Genomic DNA, 13,698 nt, shown 5'->3' with positions numbered 1-13,698 from the left:
AACAAAGTGAAATGGTTATGTGCAAACAGAAACAAAAACCGAACAGCCTGCGAGTATCTCGCAGTATGGTCAGGTTTTATGCTGTTTGCTGCTCATCATTAGTCTCCCTAACTTTACCCCTACCCCTTAGGGTTGGAAATGTAGCCTTTAAAATTTGAATCTAGTAAGAAAGGTCTTAAATTAAATTTAACTTTTTAAGGGGCTATAGATGCGTAAAAATTCGTATCTAAGTGACAAAGGGTTAACATTTAAATTGACCTAGTGTTCTACGCGGTATTGAAATGCCGTACACTGCAAGCGGCGTTACCCACCTTTTGTGCATTGCATATAAGTCATTAACATCTGTCATGCTTTTGTAAAATCAGAGCCTCTTGGATAAAGCTAATTTGTGAAAAACACTCCAAGTATGAGTATGTAATAACAAAAGGCAGAGTACATTTTTAAAGTTGTTATAAAATACTGCGTTGGGTTTGACGTTGGTTATGTTGATTATTGTGCAATAATTGTTGAAAAAAATGCTCTTTTTCAATAATCTCTTATTTAATTCTTGTTGTGATGAGTATGCATATCAATAATTATGTAATAATGATGCCTACATGTTTAATTCTGTAAACGTTATATGGGTATCTTTGTTTTGTTAATTCGTTTTAAATTGTTTATTAACAATTTGATAAAAACATTTTCCAAGTTTTGATTTCACATCCTCGATAGGATGGATTGTTCGTTTCAATGAAAATTGTTGCAGTTAATTGCAGACAATAAACCCTTTAATTTTCATTGATATGGGGAAGAGCATAAGGATGATGATGATGATGATTATGATGATGGTGATGGGGATGGTGATGGTGATGATGATGGTGATGATGCCAATTATGATGATGATGATGATGATGATGATATGATGATGATGATGATGATGATGATGATGATGATGATGATGATGATGATGATGATGATGATGATGATGATGATGATGATGATGATGATGATGATGATGATGATGATGATGATGATGATGATGATGGTAATAATGTAGAATAGTAGAATGATAAAAGACTTAAGACGAAACGGACGTAAAAAAAACAGTAATTAAGTCAAATTTAACATTTACTGAACTTTAAATCAATACCACATCGTCAAGAATAATGTGAAATTCGTTCCTTTAAATCTACGATTTGGATTTAAATGTCTAACCGATCTTTATCAAATTGCTTTTCACACTTGAACATAGTGAATTTGTTTTCTTAAATTCGAATTCAACGGCCCCTTATCTTCCAAATATTTCATATGCTGAACATGTTCTTCAAACCACCTTGACTAAGCAAGGATAATTACTTTAAATACATATACACGTTTCACGAATAATGGTTAACAAAATAGAATTTATAAGGAAACAACTTTATTAATATACATTTATACATAATGAGTATGAAATCGATATCTTTCAGGTGTGAGTGATTATTATTTCGATGAGTGTTTGTATACATCTGTTTATAAAAAAATAGAATGACTTGTAAGTAATGCATGTACCTCGCTATCGCCATTCACCAAAAAGGACGGATAATAAACACGCGCGTTAAAATAGATTGGCCTATATTGAAACCGATATCATGAATAAACCAAGCAACATACAGACGCGTGTGTAAGTATCGGATCATTTTGCATCGAATAAACGCATGGCATAGTTACGCTCAAGCCAGTAAAGGGATAGTGGATAAGGCGACTGAAGTAAATTTACTACAATCGGCATGGTAAGCTAACATTTATATGGATCGCGCTCTGTAAAAAAGGGGGTTAATGCATGTACGTAAAGTGTCGTCCCAGATTAGCCTGTGCAGTCCGCATAGGCTAATCAGAGACGACACTTTCTGCTGTTATGATATTTTCTGTTTGAAGAAAGTCTCTTCTTAGCAAAAGTCTATTTCAGCGAAAAGTGTCATCCCTGATTAGCCTTTGCGGACTGCACAGGCTAATCTGGGACGACACTTTATTATCATGCATTAAAGCCCATTATCACAGACCACGGTCCATATCTTATTTGAACGTTTTTGCTAAACGTTGTAACAAGGCTAATAGTAATGTATAAATTGTAGTTAATTATTTCTTCACGAGCTTCTTATCAGCGTACAAGAAATACTGAAACATAGCAGGCCTCAGTGTATTTATCTGTTGTTTACAAATGATATATAGCTCGCCAGCGTTAAAGGGGCCTTCCCATGTTTTGGTAAATTGACAAAATTAAAAAAAGTTGTTTCAGATTCGCAAACTCTCGTTTAAGTAATGATATTTGTGAGACAGTAATACTTATCATTTATCATGCTCTAAAATAGCCATTATATGCATTGTTTGACGATTTAAAACCCCGAAAATTATAAAGCGTTGCAACGCGAAACGATTGAATAATTAGATTAGGAGAGTTCTGTTGTTGCCGTTATATTTTGTGAAGCTACGAGGATTGCTTATATGAAGTATAAAATACATCTATCATCGCATGAGCACGGATGGTCGAGTGGTCTAAATGGTTTGCTTTTTACTCCAGGACTCCAGAGGTCAGTAGTTCGAGCCCTCTTGAGGATAACTTTTTTTTCTTTTTTTACTTCTATTCTTGACTTTTTACTGGAGCTTTTTGATCCAATGTTAACATTTATCAATATAAAGCATTTAATGTCAAACTTCAATACATGCCAAAATCTGTGAAAAGGCCCATTTAAAGCTAATATATCAATACATTCTAGGCCGTTAATATGACGGGTCATTGGCCCTATATTTTATAAGTGCGTCTTAATGATACCAGACTTGAGGTTATTAAGTCGATAATAACTACATTGATATCTAAAGTTTAACAACATAGTATGTTTTTAAATAGTAATATATGGTATAATCAATTCAAAATATACTTTCCCTTTCAAAGTTTCGCATGTTCACTTTGATCAATTCTGTTATGGAAACGCAAATTACATTCTTTTTGGAGGTTTATTTTAATATATCATCCCATTTAGGACTTCAGCAAAGACCAGCTTGTGAGGAAGACGCTGGAGAACTACTCCGGGGCATCAAATCTCATGCACAACGAGAAAGTGCGAGAACTTATGGCGGCAGGGAAGAAAATCTATCATTTCGGATTCGGTCAATCGCCATTCCCTATTATGAACAAAGCCGCCGAAAGGCTTAGCAAACATGCATCGAAGGCCGCTTATTTGCCCGTGGCTGGTAACTTTATATTTATATCCAGCGTAGAGCGTGCACATATCTGCATCTGCTTAAGCGTTCTGTGCATGATATGATGGTTGTCAAGTATACTCTAAAAATATATAAGTTGTTTTTAAATTAAAAAATAATTGGATTGCAGTTCATGTAAAATTATTATAATTAGGATGGTATGTGTTTGAAAAAAGTGTGTGGATCTATTACATGTATCTTTATAATCATAAATTATGTATGAGCATTATTTTGCCAACAGCAATTTATAACGCACATTACAATATTAATTTTCTTTTTTAGGTATTCAGGATTTGCGATATGCGATTTGCGATTTCCACAAACGTTATGACGACATTTCCCGTTCACCCGATGACGTCATAGTTGGCCCTGGAAGTAAGGAGCTGATATTTCTACTCATGAACATATTTGAAGGAGGTAAGATTCGTTCTTTCATTTTAGACGCATAATATTTTTTAGAACATTAACAAAAAATCCTGAAAATAAATCTGCTGACAAAAAGTTTTCTATGTAACAGTCGACAAATTTTTGTTCTTGTAACATCATACCGAGTAACGTTATCACGTGAGAACATCCATATCACTGTATATATCACAATCAATAAATCAATATGACAAGCTCTACGGAAGAATCAATGTGGTAACATTGTAACGAAATGTATGCGAATGATATGGTGTGTTTTTTTTTTAAAGAAATGGCTGTATTGACCTAGCTTTTTAGGAAAATTAAGGTACAAATGCATGGTCGTTACGTCGTGTTGGTAAAGAAATTCCTTACTGCATGCTACAGAGCTAATCTATGCGCATATTGTATTATTGACACAGTTTTAAAAATATCAATAGTTTTTACATTAAAACTACACTGCGCATACATGTTCCAGATTTTAGCCTTTGCAAGACGAGTATATGTTTTAAATGTAACTCAGATTTTAAGATTTAACCCATCAAAAGAATGAATCTGTAAAAGTCGACGTAATAAACGTTGTATAATATAAAAATACAATATACATATACATGTAGTTGTTCGGACCATAGTATTTGACTTTCTGAATGGCATTTTCACAATCAAGCGAGATAAACGTATTTAGTTTCGAAATAGATTACATACCAGTTAGTATATTACGCGTCACTAAACAATCGCTGTCATTCCTTCCATTCAGTATTTGTCTCTGAAAGTGGTCCCAGCCACGCATTCGAAACGTAAACTCCAAACGCACAAACATATTGATTGTGTCAAATTCTTACTTTGTTCACCTCAGATGGGCTTGTTAACAATTTACATAATAAAAAAACTAAAGTATTATTCCTCCCTCTTAAATAAGGATGAATCTTTATTTAACCAACATTATTTTTATTATGATTCACATTTATATTTACTCATGTTTACTCATGTTTAAAATATAATAGACATTAAGACCCATCAAATTGTGAGTGGGTAAAGAAACGAAAATGGACAGAACGAATTTTTAAATGGTCGCTTTAGCGACCGTCTAAAGTGCTTGATGTGAAATTCAGGTCGATACGGCCTAGGTATGATTAACCCAATACCCGCTTGCGTATCCGCGCAAGAAAGAGTTGTATAATTTATGCAAGAGGTTTGAGTTCTCCAATTATGTGTATTCACAAATGGAAAAATTATATTAATATCGTGTTATATACAATATTTTCGAACGGTGTTTTATAGAAAAGAATCAATAAACAATGATCGTATTGTACGTGTCGCGGATGAGATTGTTTATGAATGATTAAAATAGTCCACTTTCTGCTGCGTCTGCGTGACGTAGTATTTTCGCTCAGCTCATTCATAACTCTGCGGCTGGCGATAAACAAAGGGGAGTCCGGGTGAGAATAACGCACTAGTATAAGGTTACGCTTGTTTATATTCACAGGTCTCAATTAATAATACGTTGACCACGAGTTCAACAATTATTACAGGGATACGATAGACAACATAAAAAATGTTTCATTATCGCTGAAACTGTTAAAAAACATTTAAATATAACAAGAATATTCTCTAAAAAATGTAGTCTTGCTGTTTTGAAATAAGGTTTGGAATTTTGGTTTCTAAATAACTTAATTCAAAACAAAAGTTTAATTATAGTGTTTTTTACTTGTTAGTCGCATATTTACCGCATTATAATGTGTGTTATAATAGGCAAACCATACATTAGTAAAATTCAATCTGCCTTCGCACATAGAAGGAATGGGTCAATTGGGTGCTGCGTTTCCTGTGCTTACTTCAGTTAGAGGTCAATTCTTTACGTAATAGCAACCACAAGGCTCCGGCTTCAAAGGAATTGCGGAGCGATAATAAAAGTCGCATGGTATTTGCGTTTAGTGTCCTATTTGGTCACGTGGTTCTTTTTTCGCGGGTGTTTTGGCATTCATGATATGAGGCTATTAATAGATGTGCCTGTCGATAAACAAAGGAAAGTTTACGGGTTATAACAACGCAATAGGTTACGCTCTCACATACAACTCAATTACATAGTACAGGTCGTAAATTGAGAGATTCGGGGAAAAGTTGACGCTTATTTATATTCTCAATTTATAAAACGTTGAACATAAGTTCAACAGTAACTTCAGCGATACGATAGACAAAAACAAACAAAAAGTTTCATAATCGCTAAACCCGAATATAACAAACAATTTATAATAATAATACGAATGACCTGTTTCATAACCTCGGTCATGCTACTACAGCGGGTATTTCTAAAAACGTTCTTTGGTTCTGAACAGATAGCGGCGATCTTTTGTATTTATTGGTGCTAGCAACGCAAAAGTAGAAGGTTAGTAGAAGGTTTAGCTTGTTTATATTCACAGTTCTCAATACATAGACAGTTGGATATGAGTTCATCAATTACTACAGGCATACTATAGGCAACCTCGAAAATGCTTTATAATCGCTAAAACCGAAAACAACTAAATATATTATATTAAATATATTTATAACAATAAATGTCTTTTAAAAATGTAGTCGGCGTATACGCTGACTTTGAAATAAAGTTAGCAATTTACTTTTCTAAATAATTAAATACAATTAAACAAAAGTTAACTTATTGTTTTGTGTTTTTCACTTGTAAGCTGCATATTCACCGCATGAAATGTGTGTTAGCATTGTCAAACCACACATTAGTGTGAGTTAATAAAAAATATACTACGGGAGAGCACTTCATATGTGTCCTCATATGCCTTGTTATGAGTATCTTTCTTCACTATCGAAATATATCGTATGTTTATATTTGATTTAAACGCAGTTTTCTTTCGACACATTTAAATCACACGCCAATAGCGCCGTCATGCGAAAATGGGTCTTATGCGTTTCGGCAAGCGTTTGTTAAACCCAACATGTGCTTTTGCGCAGTCAGGCCATAGGCGATGCTGTTCGCTTTAAAATTACTCAATATGTTATGTTTCTCCTTACTAGAAGCAGGGATAGCTGAGTGGGCTATTTATATGATGGGCGCATATGGAATAAGACCCATTTTCGCATGACGAGGGTCATTACAAATCTCATTTAAGAACAATGCTTTTTTTATACAAAATTGAATTCAAAATAGCAAACTTGTTAATAATGGCAGCCTATCCACACATTAAGGAATGATTTCCAGACGTGCTGACCAAGTACGGCAAACATTGTGATATGATAATGAAACGATTTTCTCTTATCGTGACACTATACTATTTCGCTAATGATTGTTTTCTCATCTTGGAGGCAAAAGTGAAATTCTGCGAGATGGATTGTAACGCGTAATTGTAACAGGGCCACAATTTGTGTCGTTTGAGCATACAGAGAGAAGTCCGGAATTCCTTACACTGAACAGTGCTATATCCTTTAAATTGAGCACATACGCAGTGATGTAGCAAAAATTCAGAGGTTGTATCTCGAATCAGCTTATTAAATATTCGAAAATATTCATGCGTGTCTGTTGGCGTTATGTAAAAGTCACTAAGATGAAAACTGAAACAGCTACGCCTAAAAGCGCATTAGTGCTCTATACCTATGTTTATGTTAGCGTTGTTGACACCGTGTAAACTGCTCGGGTAACAAGTAAAGCATAAACAGCAATGTTTATATACTTTTATTCCTCCATTATACAAGATACGAAGATTATTGTATATTTTGAATTTGTATATGGTGTCAAAAATCAAAAGTTTTGTACACGGAACTTTCATTATGAATTTATATTCTTGGTGAGATAGTCATTTGATATTAGAAAAATATTCCTTTAATATGATGGTGACTGCAAATTTTCTTTATATTAAGTTCTCATAACCATTTTCATCATACTTTCTATGCTTTTAGAACTTCCAAAAAGCATGTTGTTTTTATTTTGTCTTAGTTATTTCTATGAAATAATAAGGATGATAAAAAGTGCACACAAAAAAATTCGACCCGTGCGCTATGACACACACTTTATAAAGTTGAATGGCGTGTGTTCATTTTAAACTTGCGATTGATTTTCAAAAATGAATTGAGTGTTAAATTATGCAATAGCGAACATCTTCAGTGCCTTCAGCGCTTTGATTTCTATCACGGGGGCATTCTGATATAGATATCATTATAATCTTGTAGTTTGGATCCTCGCTTCAGATACTAATGTCATAATACCCTCGTGGACTTCAGATTTCGTTATAACGATCCTTTCTCCATCGGGAACTTGTACAGGTATCATTGGCATAACTTCGTCGTGGACCTCAGTTTTCAGATATCAATGTCTGGTTTAGTTTGTTTCGATTATGTCACTAAAACACGTGTAAATGTTCTAATCATATAGCATTTTGAACGCATGTTTAATATGAAAGATGTGTTTATGATAATAACAATAACAATAATAATAATTATTATAATAATAATAATGATAATAAAAAAAAAAAAATAATAATAATGATAATAATAATAATAATGACAATTATAATAATAATAATGATACTACTACTTCTACTATTTCTATTACTTCTACTAATACTACTACTACTGCTACTGCTACTACTAAAACAACAACTACCACTATAACTACAACTGCTGCTACTGCTGCTGCTGCTGCGTCTGCTTCTGCTACAACTACAAAAACTTCTACTTTAGATATCATTGTCATTTTCCTGTCAAATCCTTACGTTGCAGATATCATTATAATAATAATAATAATAATAATGACAATGATAATGATACTACTACTACTACTTCTACTACTACTACTACTGCTACTGCTACTGCTACTACTAAAACAACAACTACCACTATTACTACAACTGCTGCTTCTGCTGCTTCTGCTGCGTCTGCTTCTGCTAAAACTTCTTATACTTCTACTTTAGATATCATTGTCATTTTTCCGTCAAATCCTTATTATGCATATATCATTGTTATTTCCCCGGTAGGATTATTTTTATCAAAAGTATTTCACTTTTCCGCCGCGGTGACCTCGTTTCAGATATCATTGTCATTTCCCCTTCCTGGACATCATACAAGCCTCAAGTCCAGCTGTCCCAGCATGCACCGCGCGTCATAGTAGCCAACATGGCCGACAAGTGGAAAATCACACCAGCGTCATTTAAACAGGTACAGTGTAATTGTCTAGCTTTTGTTTTACAACAATCATAATATATAACTGAAGAGACAATTGTATTGTTTTGTCGTGAATCCAGAAACTCTCATACAAAATCGATAAATAGGAGACGGTGCCTGATATAAGTGCTTACCATAAAATATTCAATAGAAGGACATTGTGTTTCAATTAATACACACGATACTTATTGCTCTGATCAATACTATTCGATCAACACAAACTATGTTTCTGAAGGACTATTCAAACAAATATGCATCGGTGCTGACCTTGGCGTATGAAGCCTCCCTCATACAATAAAAAGCACCTTCTGATGGATGCAAGTCGCAATAGGTCTATTGTTCAGGAAGAGCGGCGATCGAACTAACCCATTAAATCACATCACTTCTGTTAACTTCAACATTCTAGAGAACGCGTTCCATATCCAAATTATGAGTCTGCTAAATCGGCACTACCATTTTAGCTCACGACCAACATGGGCAGCCAGCTAATATGTTTAGAACCGTTAATCGCCATTTCTTACAGGAAATATAGTTTTTAAGCCTGACTTCAGTAAACAGTCCGAAACTGTTCCACAGGAGCGCCTAGCTGACAAAATGAGAATCGCGGCAACATCATATAGTGGGGCTTCCTTTCATATCGGTACTAACACGTATTTGTTAAAAGAGAAATATTAGCCGCATACCCTGTAATATATGGTGCACCACTCTGTCATCAGATGCATTTTGTTCTTCGTGTACATCAACGTCATAAAAGTTTCATCCGCCTGTGAATTCTTAGCTGATTATAGCCTCCTATACAAAAAAAGAATATACGCTCCAAAACCTTGCACGTTGAACTAGAAAAGCTCAGCAAATGTGAAAACAACTGCATGATGTCATGTTAACCAGCAAAACACTCTGCAAAACAAATCCATGCGAGTCTCCACCATGATGTGAAGGTCAAATGCTACAAGACACTCAAAAGGCCCACCCTTGTATATGCAAGTATACCACAACCAACATCAAAGCTGTACAGAAGTGCCGTGAATCAAGAGGATTTGCAACTGGCGACTTAAGGTCGACAAGCACTATTAGGCAAATGATGCACGACCAAGGCATGCGGACTGTGCAACAATGCCGAAATGAAGCAAAGTTTGTAATGATGTACATAAATATATATAATCTGTTTGACAGGCTGTGCCATTTACACTCTGACTTATTATTAACAATCCACGATGTCCATCATGCAGACATCTACAATTATTCCACAATGTAGATTAGTAACAGCATGCTGTGCGTTAAAGATACCATGTGACGTCGACCTTGAACTTGAACGCCCTAGGATCCCATGGCTTTAAATAATTAATCTCGATATGTGTACGTGTTTACATTTATAACATATATTATACAACTATGTGATACATTCATTCAACTTCAACTAGCGTTGTAATAACTTCACTTGTTGTTTATGATGGCCTAGTACATTTCTGGTTTACAGCATGTGCTATGTAAGCTAGGATTGCTTTTGCTAGTCGGATCGAATTCCTGTAACATCATTCTTTTTCGATTTCAGTTTCTTGAGTCTGAGAATTTCTCCACGGTTAAGCTTCTCATCCTTAACAACCCGGACAATCCTAGTACGTAAACGTGGTTAATGATGTTTAATATACGTCAAAATAACATTAATATGTTCATGCTCTGTCATTTTTTCTATATTAACTGTTTGTAGGGCTTAACAAGAATGATTTCAGCTTACTCAAACACTTCAAATGCGAATGATCTTTTATAAGATATCGCATATTTTAAACTTGATGCCATAAAATCGCAGCGTGATTATGAAGATAAAGCAGCAAATACTTCATCAAAGGAAATAATTATATGTTTTCCTTTTTTCACGTCGCTCTGATGCATTATCGTTTAAGCGGACCCTTTTTTAAAGGGACCTTTTCACGTAGTGGTAAATTGTCAAAATTAAACAAAATTCTTTCAGATTCGCAAAATTTCGTTGCAATTATTATATTTGTGAGGAAACAGTAATACATGTACTGAACATTTTCCATGCTCTAAAATATCCATTCTATGCATCTTTTGAGGATTTAAAAACATGAAACTTCTAAAGCGTTGCAACGCAAAACGATTGAATAATTTGGTGAGTTCTGTTGGGTCGTTATATTTCGTGACACTACGATGATTGTTTATATAAAGTATAAAATACATCACTCAATATATGAGCACGAATGACCTTATCGATAGACTTTTACTTCAGGGGTCACAGGTTCGAGCGAAGTTAAGGGTTACTTTTCTTTCTGTCTATAATTTTATTCTTGTTTTTTACTAGAGCTTTCACCATCCAATGTTTACATTTATCAGTATAAAGCATTTAATGATAAACTTTAATACATGCCAAAATCTGTGAAAAGGTCCCTTAAAGTTTTTAATAACCGATTCAATTGTTGTTGCAGAATTAATTGTATTTGTACATGAATACGACATAAAAATGGTTAAAGTTAAGATCGGATTAGCTAGATGTGAGGTATGTTGTGCTTTAACACTGGTACCTTTGTCATTTTTCAGCCGGTACATTATACACAAAGGAAGAATTAATCTCTTTGAGGTAATAGTCTCTCTTTGAGGTAAAAGTCGACCTTAAAAATACATTCGGTTTTACTCTTTTAATTTCTAAATTAACTAATTTTGATTGGGAATTAAACAAAGTGTGACTGAAAATAAAACTAAACGTTTATTTTATTGTAAACACGAAACACTGACTTTATGTTTGAATTAAAAACAAAAAAGTGATAATGAATGAATTCATACGTTTTCGTTCCTAAATTCGTTGCAATAACTTGAAAAATAAACTATTTAAACACCCTTAATATGTCCGTATTGTCACACAAAGCACAAAGCAATGTGTGTATTAGATTAAAGAATAAACCATACACTCACCCTTTGTGTCTTTTTTTCTGATACAAAACACAAAACAAAGACAAACGTTGACAAATAAATCTTTAAATATATGGAGTTAACAATAACTAGGGTAAATGTTGGTTATCTGTATTCGAAATCTCTACATTATTTGCAGGGACGTTTGCAGACAACACAAAGTCATTGTATTGGCCGACGAAATTTACGCAAGATTAACGTACGATGGTGACTTCACATCGATGGCCCAGGTACAGCGTTTTTATATTTAATTGTGTATGCACGTTTTATGAATAAGGCGGGCTTTAAGTTTTTTATATTTTGTTTTACATTAAGGTATCCGGGACCGCAGGTTCGGACCCGTCGTTATTATTTCTTTCACTAACGCACACTTTACGGAAATGTGATGACTATTACGATTTCAGTTTTCACACACAGCACATAAAGACTTACAACTGTTGTATCTCCGTTTCGAAATCTACACATGTTCCTTTGCAATTCCGAAATGGGACTTATTCATGATCGTGTATTTTATGTGTATTATTATTATTCCTAAAATAAATTTATATTTTTATTTTTCGGCTTTCAGTTAAAGCTGGCCATAAATCTTTATGGATCGAAGTATTCGGATTTTTGTTATTGAGCTTCCAATTTTTCATTGTTATATTTAAATATTCGTTGACTTGTAAACAATAAACTATCAAAATTTTGTGCAAGAGATTGCAATTTTAAGTGATAGCGTCCTAAATACCTTTTCGACTAGGCTTTACTCAACTAAATTTGCATAGGTGTCAAGTTTAATGTTGGTGAAAGGCCTTAATTTGGCACTCTTTGGTACGCAAGCGCAGTACATCCGTTCTTTTTTCTTTATATTTGTATCAAATTTATCAGTTTTGATCATAAATAAGCTACAATCTAATATACCACGTAACATCAATAGACCAATAAAGCCACATTATATAAAAATAATACCATTTAAATAAATAGTAAACTTTTAACTAGAAAATTAACCTTATTAATAACAATCCCGTTATTGCCGGCATGTTGTTGTTGTTCAGCATAAATGCATAGCTTAAAGTAAGACATGCTTTATACCAATACAACCAATTAGTGCCGAAAATGTTTTGTATTGCCTTAATACCATGTGTCGTCTATGTGTTGCATATGCCTAGGCCTCTGGCCGGTTAGGTCTTGGTTTGAACCAGCTCACAAATTTAGGCAAATGAAGAGTGCGCAGTAATTCACTATCAGTCCAACCTGCTTTATCAATCAAAACAAAACAAGAGTTCACATTAAAACTGTTTTCAAAACCATTTTTGTGAATCGCAACCACAATTTCACATCTGAAAAAACATATTCCAAAGCAATAATTTCTTTTACCAATTGAATGGTGCGCGGTGCCAATGTATTAATCATATCTCCTTGCGAGTTTGAAGTTTTTGCTCAAAAACCGAATAGTGCTACCGAAAGAGGGAAACAAAATCTGTAGAACAATATGCTTTGATTCATCACATGTTTGATGGCTGACCTGTCGGTCACTTAAAGGTCATAAGTGTTGCAACACATCTTAAATGCTGTGTTTTGTATTTTTTGTTAATGAACTATGAGACCAGATTTAATCATGTGTGTTTGTCTGGAATCTATTTTAATGGCAATTTCGTTAATCCCCTCTCTATTTTAAGGTGTATCCGGAAGGCACCGTGTTGTGTTCTGGGATGTCAAAGTGGGCCAGTATGGGTGGATGGCGGGTAGGTTCACATATAACCTTGATTATATTCTTCAACACATATGCTTTTATTTAGCGTAATAACTTTTCCCTGTCGAACAATATATTTTGCAAATTTAAATGAAAATATAACTTGTAAAAACGCCAAAAGAAAAATGAACTTTTTGGCTGATTTCATGACTGTTTTGTGTCATTGTCCAATAGCAAAAACATCTTTGTGTATTGATGACTTGTCTGGAATGAAGATATGAAGATACGTTCCTATATTGTTTTGAAAATAATTATTT

General features: G+C 34.1%; 1 protein-coding gene and 1 long non-coding RNA gene across 13 annotated transcripts in view; one reads left to right on the top strand and one right to left on the bottom strand.

The window, feature by feature from the left end:
* The first annotated feature begins 1,306 nt into the window (after positions 1-1,306).
* Positions 1,307-13,698, top strand: part of LOC127880769 (aspartate aminotransferase-like) — a 181,692-nt gene continuing 169,300 nt past the window's right edge. For 2 of the 12 annotated variants that reach the window (XM_052428151.1, XM_052428158.1), the window contains exons 1-8: positions 1,307-1,751; positions 3,000-3,210; positions 3,502-3,636; positions 8,651-8,778; positions 10,337-10,400; positions 11,338-11,377; positions 11,846-11,936; positions 13,368-13,433. In XM_052428151.1, coding sequence (XP_052284111.1) covers positions 1,749-1,751; positions 3,000-3,210; positions 3,502-3,636; positions 8,651-8,778; positions 10,337-10,400; positions 11,338-11,377; positions 11,846-11,936; positions 13,368-13,433 — 738 coding nt within the window. In that variant the 5' untranslated portion in view covers positions 1,307-1,748. The remainder of the gene's footprint in view (positions 1,752-2,999; positions 3,211-3,501; positions 3,637-8,650; positions 8,779-10,336; positions 10,401-11,337; positions 11,378-11,845; positions 11,937-13,367; positions 13,434-13,698) is intronic. The other 10 variants (XM_052428147.1, XM_052428145.1, XM_052428156.1 and 7 more) reach the window with 8 other exon arrangements.
* LOC127880776 (uncharacterized) overlaps positions 9,468-13,698 on the bottom strand; it is a 5,600-nt gene continuing 1,369 nt past the window's right edge. Inside the window, exons 2-3 of the long non-coding RNA XR_008049737.1 lie at positions 12,827-12,945; positions 9,468-9,576 (exon numbers count right to left, since the gene is read on the bottom strand). This is a non-coding gene — a long non-coding RNA (uncharacterized LOC127880776). The remainder of the gene's footprint in view (positions 9,577-12,826; positions 12,946-13,698) is intronic.

The sequence above is a fragment of the Dreissena polymorpha genome, chromosome 5, assembly GCF_020536995.1.
Source record: "Dreissena polymorpha isolate Duluth1 chromosome 5, UMN_Dpol_1.0, whole genome shotgun sequence".
NCBI lineage: Eukaryota > Metazoa > Mollusca > Bivalvia > Myida > Dreissenidae > Dreissena > Dreissena polymorpha.
Note: the sequence above shows the minus strand (reverse complement) of the source record. Positions and strands in the feature narration are given on the sequence as shown.